At 42.9% G+C, this 22,696-nt stretch overlaps 1 protein-coding gene across 2 annotated transcripts in view; it reads left to right on the plus strand.

Moving 5' to 3' along the window:
* The window catches only part of LOC306781804 (mannosyl-oligosaccharide 1,2-alpha-mannosidase IA), a 137,637-nt gene that overhangs the window by 67,700 nt on the left and 47,241 nt on the right, over positions 1–22,696 (plus strand). For both annotated transcript variants that reach the window (XM_079274828.1, XM_079274827.1), the window contains exons 3-4: positions 10,010–10,125; positions 22,293–22,373. In XM_079274828.1, coding sequence (XP_079130954.1) covers positions 10,010–10,125; positions 22,293–22,373 — 197 coding nt within the window. The remainder of the gene's footprint in view (positions 1–10,009; positions 10,126–22,292; positions 22,374–22,696) is intronic.

Here is a 22,696-nt window from a genome sequence, read left to right on the forward strand (position 1 = left end):
ACCAGTAGTGTTTATGAGAAAATCCCAGAGGGGGGTGGGGGAGGGTTTGAAAACTTGATTTAGCATGGATCGATGTCCCGTATGATGAAGCTTCGGGTATTTATTATCTTGTCGTCTCTTGCTGACGGTACAATTGAAAGGCGAAATAAATGTTGTGTCGACTATATTGGAGGCCCTCCGGGTCCTTGGCGCCCCTCGACATGATGAGGGATTTTCACTGTCGTACACCATTATTATTGTGATCTTTTACAGCAAGCAAAGCAGTGACTGATCTTCTGAAGTTATCTGCTGAGACAGCACATTTGCAAAGACAGTGAGAAGGGACTCATAAGAGACTCCGACATGCACACAAAGACACGCGTGCACGACACACAAGCACATTACCGTTAGGACCTTGAGTTCATTTGCAAACTCCTCTTTGTTTTATCAAACTTTTCTTTTTAATTAAAAGCAACTGACAACAACTCCACTTGCAATTGCCTGCTCTCTGCTCTGCCCACAGGCAGAGCAGACATGTTTCCCCCTCCTTCGCAATTACCCCCCAATGGGGTTTGTGCCTGGCCGTGAAGCGGGACTCTGTGAAGGTTGGAGAGAACAGCGGAGGGAGTGGCCACCTCCCCTGGCATTAGGGTTGAACGAAGGGCTACGCAAATGGCGGGCGATCACCGCCTGTCACATTGGAGTCCCACAAAGAGTGAAGGGTTGACACCATCCGCCCACTTTCCATTTCTACTCCGTCGATGTCGATATCCCAGGGGCTCCATCGTGGTGCGGCAACAAAAAAAATCATCTGTCTCCATAGCGACCAGAGCCACGTGACAAATCAGGGTCTGGTCCCTCCCACCTCTCTGGAGAGCGAATCCCAACCCTCCAATGAATAGTGACCGTTTGTTGTGGAACCAATAAGGCCTCAAACTGGAACTGCTTGCCTGACGCGTCGCATATCATCATAATTGTAAAACGGGTTTTTATCATCGTGGTAATATAGAGCAGCAGGCGAGGCTGCTGAATGATTTATACTTAGTGTCGTGTCATTACGAAGTACGAGCATGTGCATAGTGGAGCTCGACCGATGCTGGATTTTTTAGTTATTTTTTTGGATAGATGCCAACCGCATAACCTTTAAATAATATAACATCTGATAACAATATTGATTTTCTTTATTTTACATTCACAAAAAAATCAACAAACATTTTGCGATTACAAAGTGTCAAAGTTGATAATTACAACAATTAAACATTTACTGCTGCAGATAACCGCTCTGCCAACATCCACGGCCACAACAGTATATCTGTGGTAACCTGATACCAGCTTATAACGATGTATCGGTCGGAGTCCAGTGCACAAAGAAGCAACGTGTTCGTTCTCCTGTTCATCGGATACTGCGAGGTGGCTTCGCTCTTTGTCATCTGCTGCGCTTCACAGTCGTACACGTCGTCACAAGCAAACACATCAGACATACATATATCCATACACAGCATCTCATTTGAGCGTATCTCACACCCCATAGTTCTCTCTTAGTCTTACTCACGTCAGCACTCACTCCCACTAATCATGCATGTTAATTGTACTCGCACTGAGTCATTGGCCACACACTGAGTGTTGTGTTCGTCGCGCATTATAGAAAGAAGGGGGGCGCTTTCGTCCAGCTGTGGTGATGGGAACATTCACCATAGGTAGCATACAGTCTCAATACGGTATATGTCAAAAACTAATATTGATATCAGTTGGAGAACTTGCTTTCTGTTCTGCCTCACATCTACACTGGAGCGCTAGGGAACATCATGAATAAGGATTTGCAGGCATACGTTAATATATATAAGGATTGAGAGCAATTAAAACTCGAGAACACACTGACTATTTTCCCCTGCGCTCAACCTCTTTTTATGATGAGTTCAGCAAGCTCACTTCATGAACTCAGTGAAACGTTGGCATCAGCACTGTGGGTCCACGCTGGAGCATTAAAAGGTGCAGACAGATGAGGACCATGACAGCGGGCCTCTGATAATGCACTCTGCTGTCAGAGCAGGTTTCGTCCCGGTGCAAGTCATGTGACGGCCGTGGCTGCACAGCTCTGCATCTGCCGGCACCGAGGCAGCGACAACTGCCTGGAGAGATCACAGCGCACCCAGAGTCACTCTGGCGATGACGTCTCTGAAACATGCCGTTTGCTGTGTAGTAATCAGTGTTTGGCAGTTTTAATCACAAGCTTTTCCTGCCAAGCTCTTAAGCTGGTGGCAGTATAAGGGAGCAGATTTAGCTTCATTCACTTATTTTAGGGACTATTAATATACAGTGCTTTTTTTTTTTTTTTAGCTTCGCCTCGACTCTCAGCTTGAATATTTCACAAAGCTGAAGAGTCTCGCAGTACCTCGTCCTCAAAGTGCCATCCGCCCATCGTCTTTGAAACACCGTGACTCATCAGACTTCCAGTCTTCTCAATGACTGTTACGTTCCACTTAGACCCCTGTCTGTCAGGTGTAAAGGAACATTGAGTTTGAAAGCTGCTAACAGCCTCTGGCATCCTGGAAACAGAAGAGGGGTGGCACTGAAATAAACAGAGGAACGGGCGAAGAACTGAAACGGGAATTGATTTTGAGTAATGCGGACAAGTGTTTCCAATTGCCTAACTCGCATTCCTCTCGGAAATATTGCTCGAGAGTTTGCTGTCACGCCGTAATCAAGTGTGCAATTACAGGTGAGCCTGCAGCAGTAGCTCTCAGTGTACAGACGAGAGGTCTCTAAAGGGGCTATCTACAGTGGATTCGAAAAGCATCATGTCTTTTTTTTTCTTAATTAAAACCTTTTTTTTTAATAAGCTGCAGTTGCATTTTAACACAAGTGCCAGAAGCCACAATTATGTCTGTTTGACACCTTGTACTGTCCTCCAGACCAGTTGTTAAAAGACATGAAGCAGATGTACAAAAGAGCACATGCATATAGACAAACTTTAGATGCACACACACACACACACACACACACACACACACACACACACACACACACACACACACACACACACACACACACACACACACTCGGCTTCCTAACTCCAGGTTCTTATCTACCTTTGAATGCCTAAGGGCTGCACTAAATAATGCGCAGCGGCTGCTCTGCTTGGATGGCCGGTTTAATTTCTCCAACGGAACAGCCCGTCTTCGTCAACAGGCTATGAAGGCTCTCCTTAATTGGTTGGGCTGCACGCTTTTCTGTGTGCAACTCGTGAGCTAGAAAGCCCCGTTCAGATGAGATAAAGGACCGCTGGGCAGCATATGAAGCACTGCTGCGTTTTATCTCACCAAGGAGTCTGAGATTAAGTTTACAAAGAGGATCTCTATCAGCGTTACACCTGAGATATTTCACTCGTCCCCCTGCTAACCCCTCCTGCAAAGTAAAGTTTTATATACGACTGCGTATTGTTTTCAGTGTTTACTTTCTGTGTTTAAGTAGGATGACCTTACAGCGGGTTGAATTGTTGCTGCAGCGCCGCGGCTGAGTGTCTTTATCAATTACATAATCAGAGCCTCTAGCTTTAGCTGTCATCTCCAATCAGGTTATAGGGGTTGACGGAGCATCAGATGTATGATCCCCCCCCCCCGTCCTCTACTGTGCTCCGTGTTTGTTGATCAATGCAAGAGAGGCATTTGGGAGAGAGAGGAGGCAGAGAGGTTCGATAACACTGCGTGCGGTGTGTAATCTCATCTGAGGGGCTGTCGTATCAGACAGGGCTGCTGCACTGACACGCCACGCTCTCCCAGAGTGGCAAATTAGATTGCTGCAATTAGATTGACGTGCGTACCGCTCAAAGGCTGGAGCCTCTCTCATCGTGTCTGGACAGTGTGCATTTTGCATTTGTTGGCAATTAGATTAATGTGTGCGAATGTGTGTTGATTGGCTCTTACGTCTTTGACGCTTTGGTAGTTTATTGATATCTCCGGTAAAAGCCAGTCATCTCGTATTTAAACCTATTTGAAATGTTATTTTTAATCCCCATTCTACACGCATGTCCTACATGCTCGCTCAAGTAAACTCTGTCTCGCCCCTTTCTTCTACCGCATGTGATCATCATCATCAAAGTAAAGATAATAGACCTGGAAATAAGTTCCCTAAAAAATGGTATCGTTCATAACACACTAGTTACAAGAATAAAGCTTTTTATTTTAAAACTAAAATGAACGCCAGACAATGCTGAGCCAATTTAATTTGTATACAAGTTTGGAAGCTTGTCTGATCTGAAGAAGTAGCATATTAAAATAAATGAATATGGGCTCTCCTTAAAGAGATTAGAGATTGATACCGTCAGCGAGTGTTCGTCAGCGGCCATGTGCAACATGCAGAGAAACGCTGATGGGCCCTAAAATAAAAGGATTCCTGCCGTCCCTGATGTCTGCTCCTCCTCTGAAGGCCTCATCATGGAACAAATTCGTTCGGCTCTAATGTGCCTCGATCTATCATTTCTTTGTCCCTTTCCTTTCTCTTGCAAAGCAAGTGCTATCGCTCTGGAAGGCAAAAAGCACCATGAGATGCTTGTCTTTTTGTGGTGCAGTTTGACTGTGTGATTACCAGAAGGATGAAAGTGGAGAGGCAGAGGGGGATAGAGGTGTGTGTGTGTGGGTGAGTGGGTGGTGAGTCCGGATGCAATCAGGACTGGTTGCCTCTAATTGTATCCATGTGGTGCGTCACTGATGGGTTAGGGAGAGTAGCAGTGGGATTTATATGCACAGTTACTGGTAGCCATGGCAGCAAGGCAGTCATACAGATGAATTCACAGAACAAGGATTCCACTTAAATCTCCAGACAAACGGTACTGACTCTGTAGACAAACTGTTGAACAAAATGTTCTTTTTCAAACCAAAGTCTGCAGTGACATTGTTAATATTCAACTCGTGTCTTAACGAGGCACGACAGACAAACGTATATAAAGACAGAATAATAGTGTGAACATACTAAATGGCTGAAAGCCCCAGAAAATGTACTAAATGTACCTTGTGGTTCGATTGTTTTCTCAAGTTTGAATCCTCAGCTTTTGAGCCAAAAAGTCCTTAAAGGTCTGGTATGTTTTCTACCACTTCTTTGAGAGCTGGGCTGTTTTCTGAGCCGCCCCGCCTCCCTTTTTCATCTTCCACTGCTCTTGTCTGGACAGCGGTGCTATATATAAGAGCGGGGTCAGCTTTGCTTAGTCTTCTGATTTGAACAATGCATCTCAGTAAACAAACAGCTTTAAATGTAAATGGACTCATCCGGACTGAAGCGCAAGTAAACGAGTTGCGAGAGTGTAAACCTGCACCTGAAAATATCCCCACTGCGGGAATAATGAAGGATTATTTTAGCTTAAGACTGTATGTAATGTATGTAAAGGATTTTAGTTTTTAAATTGTTAGATATGTCCAGGGGTACCGAATGAACCCGCAAATCACCGAACTAGCTCGGCTGCGCCAACGATAAACTTATCGACGAGCGCCGCTCCATTTAAGTGAAATCTGTACACCCACAATTCCACTTCAGCAATTTCAGGTGTTTCAGATTTCTTTTGAATTATGTTGTTAAATGATTTGATTTCAAGAAATCATGAAATTGGAAACGTTTCTTTATTTTCAAAGCTAGCAAAAACATCAGACAAAAACACTTACTTTCTCCAAAAAGTCTTGATCATCAAAATCAAATTTACTGTTTTGAATAGTTTCTACATTCGCAAAGTCTGTCTTCATCTGTCAGAGCGGCAGATTGTCCAACAAGTCCTACGGATTCAACAACAAAACATGTTTCCAACGACATACAGCCGTGTTTTCTGATCTGATGCCACTATCGGCAGGACGACGCCACAACAATAACTGATTAGAATAAATCTAATGAATGTATGATGTGGTTAGTTATTGATTATTCTTGATTTATCTGACATCTACTCCTCAAGCAGACTAAAGCACACAGTTGGCATTGAAAGCCTTTTCCAGAAAGGTCCGTCCTGATTGATCGACGTGACATTTCTCTCACACGGTGTCAACCTGCCCTTTTTCATGTTCTGCTCACCTAATCCAGCCTAATCCCGCTCCCTCTAAACTACTTTCCTCTCTCCCACCGTTGCCCCATTGGCGCTCTCCATCAGAAATCCACTCACCTGCAAGCGTCATCTCCTCAGTGCACTTTATCTGTGCGGCTAACCTCGTGCCTCGAATGGCAAACAGCTACATATCGTTAACATCGCACAGACACGGCAGCTCGCGAACCCTGTCGCTCTGGTGCCAGATAGCATTAGCGCTAACAAGATGCTCATTGTCCTGGCAATTGATAAGTGGATAGTGGCAACCGCTAGTAGCAGTGTAATTAATGTGCATCACAGCGTCTGCATGAATAATATTCACTTTGATGACGTGAACAGGGTGACTTATTGACCACATGTTTGATTTTTTTTATTCTTTTGGCTGTTTGTGCCATGAGTCACAAGCTCAAATGAGAAAGACGCATGTAGCTTTGATTTTACTCCTGTTTTCCCAATGGGTGTATTGAAACATTTGTGTGTGTGCATGCGTGTACGTTTAGAGAAAGAGAGAGGAGGAGAAAGCGAGGCAAGTATTGTCACAACACACAAACGGACTGCAGTGTGATTGACCCCCCTAACCGGCAACGACTGGCCTGTGACAGCCATGATGAATGAACATCCACCAGCCAATGTTTTACTAATGCCTTGCTATGTACTCTGCGTGCCCACACGCACACACACACACACACACACACACACACACACACACACACACACACGTACACGCACGTTTATTAGCTAAAAATACAAGATAGTTCATATTCTGTATCAGTGGTGTGAATTCCCCAACATATATGCAATTGATCATGTTTATCAATCTTTATAAAGACACACCTATTGACCCTGTCTTCAGAGAATCCCTCAGGGCTCCTTTTATTTGTAGAAAAGGGCCACAGAAATAAATAGGGTCTTAGACCATGGAAGCTGAAGGAGAACACCATGATTGATTGATCCGCTCCGTCTATCCTCAGAGTCAATCGATCATCTTGCTTTGGTGCTTTTCTCAATAGGAATTTTCCACACTCTGCTGCTTTCCCTGCGGCCACATGAGAGCTCGGCTACCTCTGGGGTTGGATAACCAGAGTGCATTAGATATATGAATACGCACTCCTTCTCAGCTGTCAGCATCACTGTTTGTCATCGAGAAGCGATAAGGCTGCTGGGTAAGCCAACTGAAAAACAAAAACAAATCCTTTCCTACACAAGAGTCTACGTGTGAGTACCTTACTTCCTCTGAAGCAGGAAGTCTTTCTGATTTGATGCACCAAAACACATTTGACACGGTTAGTGCTAGGACAATGGCTAACAGCCTGGGCAGATGGTCCTCTAGAGTTACTGGAAGAGGACTGCGTGTCTCGCCTCAGGCCAGCACTGCCCCCTCGCTGACAGTATGAGGTGAACTGCCAGCAGGCAAACTACTGCAGGCGGCCTTTCAAAGGGTGGGGATGCTTGGTAAATGTAATCGGAATAGTCAAAGCCATGACACGGCAACTTTGTCAGGAGGTCGAGCTTGGTATGGGGTTAAGTGTAACAAAACAAGAAAAAGCTAATGAGAAGAAGTCATGTTGTGTGGCTTTACAAGTGATTTGGAAGGCGCACAGAGCTTCAGTGTGTTTCTGCCTCTTAGACTATTAATAGTACGGGATTTATGGTCCAAGCATATGGCGCCGATCATCCAGTGAAGCCAAGCCATTGGCCCCTGTCCTGCGTGCCCTTCGGCAGCCGGACTAACCTCATCAGCTAATCCGTGAAGGAGTTTGTTGTTTAGGTCACTTCAGCTGTGCATCATTACAGTACCAAACAATTAGTGACTCAATTGATTAGTTAACAGACAGAAAGGTCTTCAACAACAGCTCATTATTTTCTGTTTATTGGCTTCACGGCATGAAAGCAGCAGCAGAGACCAAATCATTTATTGTTAGAATTAAGCAAAAAGGCTTCAACTTTAGTTTTTTATGCTGCCATTTTATGGACTAAACAATTAACTAATGAAACTAAAAGTAATTATCAGTTGCAGCCCTGCATCGTTTCGTATAACGAATTAGAAGCCGGAAAAATCTGCAAGAGTTTTGTCGGCCAAAGGTTTGCTTATTATTTGCACGTTTGCTGAGCTGTAACAATAACTCCTGATGAAAGCTGAAGGACTTTGATGTGCCAGGTTGCCGTGTGGTTGCGTCACGTCAATCCAGCCATCTACTGTTGGATACGTTATTCTCAGGGATGAAGAGTTTTCGTCACTTCTCATTTAATCAGGTCAGCTTCCACATTTTTTTTTCGAGTGATCTTCAATGTGAGCCCCTGAGCAGTGAGATTCACAGTCTATTTAGTCACATTGTCTTGTTATTAAACTTACAAAGCACAATTTGCCCTTTAACTCTTTTACAGTAGTTCATTAAGGACAATGTTTATTTTTCCTTTGTGCCTAGTTGTCTCTGGGAGGCTCATTATTTGGTCATATGAGAATGAAAATAGGCCATGCAATCTCTCATAAGGCCATCAGTATGGAATATACACCCTTTAGTGTTTCTCATTTAGTTTTTGAAAATAAATGAAATGCTTGAAATGAGATTCATAAAGACAGACATTAAGAGTAACTGTACACACACAAACACACATTTTAAACACCGTGAATGCAACATTTACACACAGAATTAGCGAAGGGAACACATACGCCGACTAATCCAGGAGCAGCCGTTAAATGTTTGCCATCATCAAAGTGTATCGGTTCTTTTATCTCCTCTGGTGGTTGATTCCTAAATGACTTGACTTTCATGTTACAGTACAGCGATCGATGCTTTGTAGCGGAGGCTTTTCATCTGGGCCACTCAGAGCTGTTTTAGTATTATCGTTCAACATCACTGCAACAATTACAGAAGCTTACTGTATGAAGGACTTTCATGTTTTACTTTTTTTACATCACGGATGCTGTCAAGTTGCTGTGGCTAATCGGACGCATAAAGGTTTGGGGTTAAATCTGAGTACTTATCTACCTTCCAACAACTTATGTAACAGTCAAGTAACTCATTTAATTGTCAGCTATTTGTTGTATACTGCTTCATTTCCTTTTACAAGTGTTACTCTTCTCAATTTCACATGTTTACACTGGCATTGTGGAAAGTTTCCACAAAGGAAACACCATCTGGGTGTGTTCATTCAGCGTCTCAGGGATTAGTGATTGAAGTACTGTAGCTTAGCATCACTGTTACAACAAATACAGCGAAACACACCATGCTGTTATCACTTTGCAACTCTAACACAAGAACCTAAAGTTATGTAAAGACCGAGCAGACGTGAGTACATGTGGGGAGAGAAAAGTCTTGTTCATGACCCAGGTAGAAGAAGTAGGCGGTAACACAGGTGAGTTTGCCCGTTGTTGTTTGACATGTGATCGTCACTGCGTCTTCTCAATGGTTGTTTTTGCTATTTCTTTTCACCTTGCACACCCTTAAATAGTATCACTGCCTCCACCATGAAGCATTCATATGTCTCTTGTAGATACTTAATAAATAGTTTATAACACACTATAATATAGCTGTAAACAAATACAACAACATTACAATTGCTAATCCCTGAATAGGACATATGCCAACCAGGCAATCATATATTTGTATGTAATTAAATCAATGTTTTTACATGTGAAATTTCTCCTGAGCCACACATCTCTTACCTCATTTACACCTTTCATTAAAATGCATTTTGGGTGATCGGAATGCAATTGGATAGTGCTTGACCACAAAATGCATTGAGGCTGAATATGAGACCGTACTGAACACAAATGTAAATGTAATTGCGTTTAATCCACACGTGGGCAGAAATACATAACGCCAGGGCTGTCAGAGCAACATTTCTTATGTTCAAAGCTTCGACCGGGTGGGGGGGGCTGAAGACGCATATTAATACCAGGTGTAAATGTAATCGGGTTCATCATATATGGATACGGCACTAACTCAGTTCTCTTGTGCATTTTTGCAGGTGGCCTGAGAGGAGCCTCCATCATTGACTCACTGGACACACTCTATATTATGGGACTGATGGAAGAATATAACGATGCCAAGGAGTGGGTGCAGACCAGCCTGGACCTAAACTCGGTAAGAAACCCATTCTCTAATTGTTATCATTTGCTTTTACCTCGCTTTTAAAGTCTCGGTCAGCTGGCGGGTACCCACTACATTAAGATAACGACGTTTTCAGCAGCGGCGTTGCATGCCGGATTGATTTTAAGCCCCGCTATTGTGCTCTTAACACCAACATTGTGTCCACTGAGTTTGGCAGTTTTTCCAACGCTCGGGACATTCCAGCAGGAATCAAAAGCTTCCTGGGTGGCCACTGGCCACGCCGTGTTAACAGCTGATGGGATTCTCTGCCTCTTTGAAAGGCCTTTGTGGGGCAGAAAATGTGATCAATAAAAGAAAGAGGAGAGTGGAGGGGTCGAAGGGATGTATTTTCCAGATGTAAAAAATTGTGGGAGAGAAGAGGCTAAAAGAGGCCATGGCTGTTTCCGTAACGACGGGGTCGGGAACAACTGAGGGTTGCCAGTTCTGATATCTTGTTGGGATTGGGAGCCAACCAGGACAGGTTTTTGTGTGGTTTTGTGCTAACAAGTGCCAGTTTGTCAAATAAGAGAGGCCATTTCCGGGCCTCACAGTCGCGCTTTCCACCAGTTGTGCTAAAGTGCGGGTTACGTAATGGCGCGCAATTACACAACGCTTACAAATTTGACTATGTCATTATGGCTGTCAACGTCGTACTGAAGACACAAGGCAATAATTACACCTTTTCCCTGCCTGGTATGACAAGGTGTCAGATTCCTCCACTGTGAAAAGATTTGTTTACTGACTAAATTTGCCTCAATTAGAATTTAAAAACACTTATTTCTTTTGGGTTTATTGTTCAGAAAACAATCCTGAATGTGGTTTGCATGTGTGGCATCGTGCACTTGATGCCCCCGGTGTCTTTGAACAGCACGCCATTGTGTGGGAATAGATATTATCAAGCCTACAATTGTGCATGCCTATTTATTCCACCGGGGAGCAGCCCCAGTATATAATCAGGGCAAAAACACCTGAACGGTGCGTCTATAATGTGCTTTTATCTGGTGGAGCTCAGCAACATCTTGGTCACCGCCAATTTCGAGGCCATGAAGGATCCACGGTGAGCGTTAATTTCACCGACACATCAATGGAAACCCTCAGTTTTCAGCTTCTACGCCTCTAGATATTATAGATATGTATGCATGGAGAGAGGCATGACTCTCTCTCACACACACACACACACACACACACACTCAGCTTTGCTGTGTCCCTGTGGCCGATCAGAAAGACAACACGCACAGATTTACACTTCACGCTGCGTCGTCACACTTTGTCGCACTTTGGGTGTGATCTGCCACAATCCATCAATCTCAGTCCCTCGTGCCTTCAGCGGTGGTCTCCTCTGGGGGGGTCACATCCACCAAGGGCCGCTGCTCCATCACTTCTGGGACAAGTAGACGTGACGTATTAGTGGCAATTTTGGTTAATTCTCCAAATATAATGATATTTTCAGGGTAGTCGGGATTTTCTGTCTTGAAATCAGTGATTAGATGTCAGATTGTCTTAATATCTAATGATGAGATCTTTGAGCGGCGGTTCAGGCTTCTCTGAAGAAATATCAGCCAGTTTTATAGAAATTAAAGCACATTTATTCACATTTATGAATTTGGTACGGCAGTTGTTCTGCTCACATGGTGAATGAAGTTGAGATTGATTTGTGTAAAACGGGGAGAGATGTGAGGCTTTAGTGTATATATACACACACACTTACCTGCGCTAGCGTACAAAAGTGTTTTTAGATATCAAATAACTGCATCACCTCAGAGTCTTCGCAGTACACTTGAGAAATATGTATGTGTCACAGGAGATCATCATTTTGAGACTGAACTACCTCATGCAGTTTGGACATCTACACGCCTGCCTCTGATAAAAATGACTCGCTGGCTCAAGATACACACTCGTCAGATACACTCGGTTCACCGAGCTTTCCAAGAGCCTGAGGATATTTTCTGATGTCCTAATTGTATCGCAATACCACTTAAGGAAATACATGCAGTACAAGAGCAACTGGAAGAAGTGACACTTGAAGTCAAGAGTGTTCTCATTTATAAACCCAAATTAAAGGCATTGATGAAAGATGGGATTGTGGCTCAGGAGGGGGATCAGTTTTACATTTGGATTGTACATTGCATACTACGATTGTACATTTTACATTATAATTATAATTAAAATCTGTGTCTGCACAATGCAGTTTGTAGAATTACTCCACCAGCCAAGCATTGTTTTCAATTTGTTGCAGATCTTTCAATTATTTTAAGATTGAATGAATTATATTCACATTACATTACAGCCATTTAGCAGACGCTTTATTCCAAAGGGACATACAATGTATTCAAGAGAATAAATAATAAAATGAATTTGACAAAAGAAACTTTTTTGTGTTATGGTCTTGGCAAGCTAGAAAAACCATATCTGATCATATTGATCAGTTATTTTGTAGTAAAGCTGGTGTTGGTGGGTCTTGTCCCAGGAAGGCACTGCCGGTCTGTTATTTGTCAGCAATGGATGAGGACAGACAGACAGGGACAGACATTACAGAAGTACAGAGATGATATCTCAGTCTGTCTCCTCCCACCAGGCGGCTCGGACAACCGTCGAAGCGATCGGTTTTAAAACTCTGTTCCAAGTGAACAATTACATTTCTTGAAATATGTCTTAAACATATGACTTTAAAACAAACACCAGGCTCCTGATGTAGATCCTGACGAGCTGCTCAGCAGACAGACCGGTCCGTTCTGGCGGCAGAGCCAATTACCGAGACAAAGGAAGCGCCAGAATGTTCAGTGATGGCTTTTGGCATATTTTCCCACAAGCTGTTGTTGCACAAAGCTTGAAGAAGTAGTTGGCATTGTCACAGGCAGTTAGCATTATGGGGGTTCTTCAGTCTGCCTTGCTGTACAGTATGTTGCCGTATTATGAGGATCCTCTATCAGCAGTTTGGTCAGTGCTCTATGACTTTTGAGTTATGGTCCAGCAATTTTCCTCCAGCTGGTCATCAGACCGTATCTCATTTAAAATCGGGTAATTAAGAGGGTTTAATGCGGGTTGTATTTCCTCATGTTGTTAGTCCTCGAGACCCTCTCCTCCTCCTCGTCCTCCTCTTCTACTCTTTCACTACTCTGTCACTTCAACACTCTCTATATCAGTTATAATCTGATTCAGCGTTTCTCTTCCGTCATCAGGAAATGTATTGGATGTGGTGCGATACAACGACACAATGGGAATAGATCACGATGATCGTTTTACTCGAACGCTCTCATTCTCTCGCGGTTTGAATACACGCATATGGACAGATCTCCTATCAGGGTGTTGTGATTGGTTTATTGATGGATATGTGTTCTGCAAAGAAGAGGTTTTATTTTCAATATTTAGTATTTCTTTTCTACCTTGGTATGGATGAGTTTATAGGCTTTGAAGAAGGAAAAATGATTTCAAAGTAATGGTAGACGCCGGTAGAAAAACATCCAGAGCGGAGGAGGGGCCAAACACACATTACCTGAAATGTTACAGGTCATGGGCCGTTTGAGATGACTCATTCAGGGGTCCACATGCTGTATGAAGGAGAAAAGAAACCAGCAATAACAAGACAAAGGTACAAATAATATCATTCAGACCATTATGTTTTATTCCACAACACTACAAGCTCCTACTTACGGCTGCTACTCTCAAGCCTGTCATTTTCTTAGAGATGCTAGAAGCAACTGTGCAACTTATTAGCTACCTTGACAGTCAGTCAGTCCACCGGCCTTATTGGTTCATCATAAGGAACATTTTGATCTTCATAGCTATGTTGTAAGGGTCTGTTTTGTTGGAAGTACTAAGACACTGATTAGCACCTGGGGTGTGATTATTAAGTAGTTTGTAATGTTTTTTGTGCTGAAACGATTAGTCAATAATCCTATTCATATGTCTATGTATTGTCTTAATATTGTCTCGTGTCTTTCAACAAAAAAATTTATAAAAAAATAAATAAAAAAAATCGTATTCATCCAATTAGAATTGGCAGCTATTTGAATGATTACTGGAACTTTTGAAAAATCAGGCAAAACAACTTATTTGCATTTCTCAACACTGGGATATTGCGCTGGATATTTTATATTTATTTAAATGTTAAGCATTTTTTTTAAACAAACGTTTGATCGTTAGATCGAGAATTTAAAAGGCAGATTAATCTTTAATGAAAATAACTGTTCGTTGCTGCCTTTACCGCTTTAGTATGATTAGGGATTTAGAAGTTTTGTTCTTGTTACATTTTCAGTCGACCGAATCAAAGCATATATTCTATTCATTTGTCAGTCGTGTGTTATTACCCTGCAGGCTGACTTTTGGCTGTCGCTGCTGCCAACAGAACATTCAGGGACATTTGATAGTATTTCGGGTAACTTATTCATATCCTCTGTGGTAATAATGTGTATTTGCTGTCGCACTGAACTGGTTCAGAAGCGGAAGTCGTTCACATCTTTTCCCAGTGAAATCTTGTGTCTTGTGATTTATTTTTTGCTGTTTATAGACTAAACTGTCCCCCTGCGTGCTTGTTGATGAAGCATCTTCAGCGTAAGTAGCAACATGCACCGGCAATAACTCCCGAGGGACCACAGTGAACATCTCCCGAGCCAAACCGGGGCGGCAAAGTGTCTCTGTATAATTAGCACAGTCAGGCCCATGATTCCACGTCTCAGGTGAGACTCAAATGAGTATGAAGTCTCGCGGGTGTCATTGGGAGAGACTGGAGATGGGAGCCGTGTTATTTCTGACATGGTTCTGGTGCATTTTTCCACCCCCGGGCAATGCAGTCGTGTGGATGTGTAGGCAATCCCTAAAACAGGCACACACAGTTTGTTGTATGAAAGAAATGTCTCAAAACTAATTGATGGATTGCCAAAATGTCCATATATTCATTCCATCATCAGGTTACATCTTTTTTTTTTTACCTTTTTATATTTAGTGCTAAGTAGCAAGAATTAGCATGCTAACATGCTAAACCAAGATGGTGAACACGGTCACCATCTCACGTGTGGACATCGGGCATGTTACCGCTGTCGATGCGACCGTGTGCACTTCTGTGCCTGCGTGCAGCCTCACAGAGCCGCTGGCGTTTGGGGTTATTTTGGTCATTTGGTGTTGTGGTCACTTGCTGTGAGCTTGACGATGCTGCAATGTGAAGAAAACCACAGCGGGGGCTGTGTTGCTAGCAGAATGAAGCAGAATAGCATAGTATTTTCTTGAAACTTCGGTGGAAGTTGTTCACCTCTCAGTTCCTCCCAGCAACATCCCAGAGTAGGAAAAAAAAACCCTCAAATCTTCTGTCAGCTTGAGATGTCTGTGTGCAGAACAAAAAGCCTGCATCAGCTTGAGAGGTCTCCATTTCATCACAGTCAAATAGAGTTTGCAACAAGATAAAGCATGTACCGGTAGATTGAACGTAGCTCGAGTGTATTTATATCTGTCCTGGTGCAATCCGGATCTTATTGACTTTTTGCTGGAATGAGCGCAGATACATTGCTCATTGTTGTTGCTTATAATCTGCTCCACCTCAGAAGGGTGCCGGGCTCAGAGGCCAGACGGAGCTCACAAGACTTCCACACGAGACACGCGCTCCTTTCACAGAACCAGTGACGGCTTGGTGAGAGAGTAGACTTGTGAGGGAGAGGAACTTCATCAGATCGTCTCAGAGGTTGCCGGCAGCGTCTCACCAACCTATAAACAATCCACTGTGTCTGCTGAAGCGCAACGCGCACGCGTAACACCGCTGGAAATGGAGAGAAATATATTGGCAACTATTTCGAGCATAGTTTGCATACGCCTCAGGCAAATATCAAGTGTTAGATTATTATCCTAAAATATTTTTGAGCAACCAAACATATATTTAGATTTGTCCGTGACACTGTTTCTAACATTTTCGAGGTAGATATTCATTCAGTGTCCATATTTTGTATCTCAAAGCTTGTAAATCGGCCTATTTTTGTTCAGTTAATACATTTTTTTGCTCACGTGTGAGGACAGTATGAAGTGGCATCAGTCGGTAACGAGAGGACCTGGAGCGAGGTTGTTGATTACCTCTGCGGAGCTGTTCTTTGACCCCCGATAACCGATAACCACGCTGTGCACGGCGTGCCCCGGAGCTGAGGTCAAGCTGAGCTGACATTCTGTCACAGGATCTAGAGGGCAGAGGACATTTTGCATGGGTGGTTCGTCCTTACGGGTATTTACCAGCACGTCTTTATATCATTCTTCATTTTTTTTTTCCCCTGTGGAATCTGTTACAAAAACACTGCTAATAAGATGAAGACAGAATTTGTAGATTGAAAAACATCAATGAATGACTTCAGGGTATTATTACCTGAATCACTTTGGGCTCTGGGAAATACGTTACAAGCTTTTTTTTACTACTTTCTGACAACAGAAATGTTTCTAATTGATGCATTGATTAGCTCAGTTAAGGACCTCGACTACAGGACAGAGTGTTTAACATATCAACGTGAACATAGCTCAAGTGCCTCTATTTTCTTGTCGGCAGTTTTGGGAGCAAGCGGCGCAGACAAAGTGAGGGATGTGGCTCATTCAGCAAGGCCAAATACAGTGGGAGGCATGTGATGAGAGACGGAGGCACAGCGTTACACACCGAGTCAGTGAGAGGGAGGATGGACTGCAGCTGGCTGAATAATAATAATAATAATGGCAGAGTGAGAGCACGGCGAAGTCCCACGAGACCCGAACATTATGAGGACTCGGTGGGGAGCTGCTGCAAACCCCCGGGAGAGCAAAAAGACCTGAACGCAGAACGCTACCCTCCTGATTCTGCACGGGTGTTTATTTGTGGACGCATAGAGAGAGCATCAAAGGACGACACTCTGGAAATAGACAGATGCAGATCGACACATTTTCTGGGTTTGTGAAGGGAAAAGATGGAGGGCTGCCTTTTGTAATTCAGCTATCATTTATCACTCTTCCACATTTGATTAATTATTCACCAGGCTGTTAATCTACAATTGAATGCATTTAGTGGAGATGTTTCCATTCTCTCCTTGGTGTGTGCGCATCTATTGATGTGTAAGGAGACGTAAGCCACTGATTAATTACCTAGATTGTAAAAGATAAGTGTTATCAAAGAAATGAAATGGAAATCATTACCTGATGAGATTCGAACCATTAGCCAATGCTTTATCTTAATGCCTCTCTGCTCGGACCGTTCATTACGGGTTTTATTGGTCAGGGCTGGGAATAGGCGTTCACTGAAGCATCTACACCCAGCTTGCAAAGATGCATCATGGGAAATGTAACAAGAGCGGAGCAGTCAAATGAAAGACAAAAGAACTTGATGTATCACGACTGATAACCATTACGCGCTAATGTCTGTCAGTTAAAATGCTATTTGAAGAATCGGAAACAGTCACTTTCCATTTCAAATTACCGCCGTGAATGAAGGCTTCAGACGAAGAGACGCGACTCGCTGATGTTTTGATTGTCAAATTAAAAGGAGCTTTTCACCGACGGCGACACACACTCTATTTGATTGGTTCAATTATTTATTTTATTTGCCATTAGGGTGAGCTCGTAGAAGAGAAGAGGCTCAGTCTCTTGGAACATGCTCATATACGGCAATGACCAAACGGTGAAAGAAAACATTGTTAACTCTTTTGGATAAGCCTCATTTAACAACAGTATACGCTTTTTTTTTTTTAAAGCAATCTTATAAAAATGCAAATATCCATGAACACAATTCTGTAATTTGTCACCACACTCGGTAGCTTTGCGGTCCAGTGAATTTGAACTCTGATCAAACAATTTAATAATATCTCATCACTCACTCTTTACAGCGAGGTTAAATATTGAGCTGTGTGGGCTCATCATTTGTGAGAACCCCCCCCCCCCCCTTTTTTCTTTTCATATATGCTTGATGTTATAAGCTCCCTTCTCCATCAGAGGTTAGTGGTCATTAACGCTAATGTTGGAGACTGCTTTCAAAGCTTTGGACGCTGAACAAGACTGTAATTACTGTACTATGAAAAAAAGAAAAGGAAGAACCAGCCACAGCTTTCCGTGGTGAAAGTAGCTGGGCGGAGACGAGCTGCCTTGGGGAAGCAGAGGCAGCAGCTTCCAGTCTGCTGCATGCTAGACTGACAGAGATTAGTAGCAGGATCTAATTGGTCCCTTTCATGATTTTTCCCATGTTTAATTAGCGATGTTAAGTTAAATCACAGTCTTAAGGAGTGAATCACCAGCTCGGGTCGGAGAGGCAATCATCTGCTTAATTTTTATCATTGACTCATCGGATACATTTTTTTTTCTTTTCTGTCACATCAGGCTAATTTGGCTTTTGAAATGTTGGAGCCATTTTAAGCCATCGAGTCATCTGCGCAGCGACAACGTTGCCTCTTTATGAGCAGTAAATCATTACATTGTAGCGCGTGAGCAGGACACGCCACTGGGCAGCCGTCCTCTCTCGGCTCCTTGGCGCACGGCAGCCAATCAGGCTCATGTCCCGGGCAAATCTGGGCCGAGTCCGACGACAGTCTTCGCCATGGCTGTTGATGGATGATGAATACTCATCAACAGTGAAACGAGCATCGAACACTGTCAGAAACACGGCGCGGTGCTGGTGAAGCAGAACACCTACAAGGTACCGCGGCAGCGTACCCAACGAGTCATTACACTCATTAATTCATTGTCCTTTCTGCCGTGGCTCCTCCTGCACAGCAATTACATTACGTCGAACAATTAAAATGCAAATTATTCGCCTAGTATCGTGCATATTTACAAGACGTGAAGCATTGTTAAATACGGTATCAAGGTGCGTGCTTAGTTTGAGACGTTCAACTGGTCGACTTTGCTTTTTTTAAATTTTATTTCACACCTCATTTTGGTTCATTTGAAAACATGTTTTGACTGTCTGGTTCTCAAGATTACTAAATGATTTACACCAATACACAGATTAATAATCACTTCCTGAACAGTACAGGTACATAACATGTGTTTATCGTTAGTTTAGTGGCCTTGGAAGTGGTCTCGGTTGAATTAGTTGGTCTGCAGTGGACCAGGGTTTGACAGATTTCACACCGCACCAAATAAACCGTACTCGCCGCACAAACGCACCGACGTCAGTTTAAGCGAAACATACGGGTTAGGCGTAAAAGTGCCCATAATCGAGACAAGGCGACACAGGAGCTATGCATTCAAATCGCCTCCATGTATTTACAGTATAGACTTGCAATGCAGACTTGTTCTTGCTGTTGAGTAATCATCCTTCAGAGAGTCTCATTTTCCCTTTTTAGTGGCAGAGGTGGTTCGCGCTCCTGTGTTTACTCTGACAACCTTGTGTTGCCTCCTAATCAGGTCCTCCGCTTGAGCACCGTGAAGAGAGACAAGAAAAAAAAAAAGAGTAAAAAAAACAGGTGTGATTCACTGTACCTGATTTCTTTGTCATACTTGCTGCACCCCACACTTAAATGTGCCTCGAGGAGCAGCAGCACAGTCAGATTGAACTCCCTGCTGCAGCATTTAGGCTCTTGGTTGCTTTTTTTTGGGATAGAAGTGGTTTCGGGGAACCACTTATGATTTCCTCCTGATTCATCTATCATTTATTTGCAGGACAATTAAACATAGAACCTATAAATTAGGTCTAAAACTGCATCAAACTGTAATAAACTGAGATGACACCACCGGTCACATTCGGACTTGAGTCGGAGAAAAGGCTAATCAATAGCGCAATGAGTGAAACTGAATTATTCATGTTGACATTTACCATAATCTGCTCTTTATTGATTTTTCTTTTTTGTTCGTCATGAATATCACGTTGTACTTTCAGCCGGATGAAAACATCCGTTTTACCATACATCTTGAATCAACTTAATTCGTCACTGAAATGAAACGATGCATTTTAGTCTTCCCCCTTTTTGTCATAACGGAATTATGAGAAGAAAATAATATATTATGATATTCCTGATATTCAAATGAGCCAGATGTTTTTTTTTTCCAATTACCAGCTTAAGCTTGCACAGGCCGAACAGCTTTGAAAAGTGTTTTGTAAATTAAACTTGGACGATGAAAAGAAAAAAGTGATGCACTTTTTGTTTTGGACAAACACACATCTCAAGCTGGAAAACCCTGTGAAACTCCAACCAGTTCCACAGTGAGCCTCAGTCAGAGCCAAATCCAGTCTGCTGTGCAGTTAAGTGCAGACTTTGTGAACTGCCTCTCGGAGAACTTTGACATTGTTTTGATATCTTGCATGTGATGTAAGTTGTGTTTGTGTGCTCTTTCTGAGCCCCGGGTCCTGCCAAAACCATAGTCGGCGTTACTTGTCCTCCCTCACTGTATCTCCTGCCTGTCTTGCTGAGTGCCACTGTCCCTGGTGATCAATAGACACTCCGTTCCTAATCACTGCCATCACTGAATGGGCCACTCATTTCAGGGTTGGCAAGACAGCTCAGCTCAGCTGCCCTGCCAGAGGCATCAGTGCTCCGTCTCAAGAAGTGTCACCAGGGTGCCGACTTCAGGGACGGAGCACACAGCACCGTGGTTGTAAAACAGTCCTGCTGTTATGACCTGATTTATAAAGTTCCATAACACATAACAAGGACAATGCACTTTAAAGGAATAGTTCGACATTTTGGGTGTGAAATATGCTGATTCTCATATATGCCAAGAGTTACAGGAGAAGATTGATACCGTTGCCATGTCTGTACACTACATATGGAGCTGGAGCCAGCAGGTGGTTAGCTTAGCGTAGCATAAAGACTGGAAAGAGGAGGAAACAGCTAGGCTCTGTGCAAAGATAACACAATCCAACTACCTCTAAAGCTTACTAATATACTATTTAATATCACAACAAACCAAGTGTTAATGTTATTGGCTTATGCTAAGCTAACAGGTTAGCGTAAGAGCTTCACATTTACCAAACGGACACGAGAGAGGTATTGATCTTCTCAACGTTTCCTTTATTTGTCAACATGCTGCCAAGTTGGGGACATGTTGAGAAATATTTCTAGTAAAATGAAATTGACAGCAAATTAGAACACATTTGATGATTTGTTGATGTGTGTGTATATATATATATATATATATATACACACACACACACCCCTTGAACCGAAGCCAGTAACTTCACATCTCTATGCTATTCAGAGTGCAGCTAATTGCCCTCTCTGGCACCCAATTACAATTTCCTTCTCAATGGGTCTCCAAGAGTTCCTGACAGATCCAACCTTGAGCTCGCGTAAGAGGCAATAATTATGTTGTTCTATTTCAACACACTCAGTGTGACCTCATATTTTATATTTCACGTAGAAGAGAAATACGTTTAATGTCGGTAAACAGAAATGGCAACTTAGCACAGCACCTCTCCATGTAAGCTGTCATAGTGGAACTTTCTGACCTGACTTTTTGAGTCTGGCCTGGCTCGAGTTGTTGATTTATTTGGAGAGGGAACCTCCATCGCAGCTGGTGGACAGAGCGACGAAGAGGAGCATGGGAGGTTCACATAGTTCTGGCCTTCCCTCTGGACGACACTGTATTTTTGGGGTTTTAATCTGGCGGTGAAGATGATGTTAATACATTGATATTGAACCTTTGATGTTGGCAATTAATGCTGATTCTGAAGTTGCACTTCTGTATTGGCTTGTTATCATCATCATCATCACCGTGTTATACTGTCACAGATTTGTGAATGCACCACAATGTCCTAATGAGGGATAATGAGGTCAATCAATTAGCCAATCAGTGGAGTTTGTTTTCTTTAGTTCTGTCACATCCTCCTAGCAACCCTGGCTGCTGTGGTCAGGGAGATTCACTGCCGAAGTCTGCTGATGTTCTTTATTTTACTTGTCGTTAGACGAACACACACAGTCGAGTCGCTGTACATACTCACTAAAAAGCATGCCTATGATTCACAGAGATTTCATAAGTTTACAGTGTGTGATGGAAAATACGCTATTAATATCCACATGTGGGCTGCCAAAGGGGTCTCAAAGGGCAGTTAATTGATCAGCTATCCCAGCTATTTCATACATTTACCATGAAAACTCGCATCTAAGTAATCACAACTACCAGTATGTTGACTACAATGTTACAACTGTCCCGTGAACACCACTGTGCTGCTTTACCACTAACTGAGGCCTTTGCTGAAAATGACATTTGACAATTTGATCTCTCTCTTGGTTCAACAGAACGGTGAGGCATCCCTCTTTGAGGTGAACATCCGTTACGTTGGCGGCTTGCTGGCGGCGTACTACCTGACAGGAGAGGAGGTAAGATTAATAGATGTCTGTTATCCCTCTACTCTGGGGAGATCCGCTGCTTCCTTTATCCCCAACCAGCCCCGCAGTTTGAATGATGAACAGGCTGCGACTGCATGTATCATTCTTTCTTTAGCCTTCATTTTTTTCCAGCTAGAATGACAATTAAAATAAAAAGTAGCACCATTGCTGAGCTAAATTCAGTTAGGTACTCTGCTAAAGGCGGATGGAAGCTGAAGATTACACTGTTGCCAAAACGGAGAATATAAGCTGCTCTTAAAATCAATTTACTTTCTGGGTTTATTTTAGCAGCGATTTGTCCCCAACTGCAACAA

This window comes from Melanostigma gelatinosum (genome assembly GCF_949748355.1).
Source record: "Melanostigma gelatinosum genome assembly, chromosome: 9".
Classification (NCBI taxonomy): Eukaryota; Metazoa; Chordata; class Actinopteri; order Perciformes; family Zoarcidae; genus Melanostigma; species Melanostigma gelatinosum.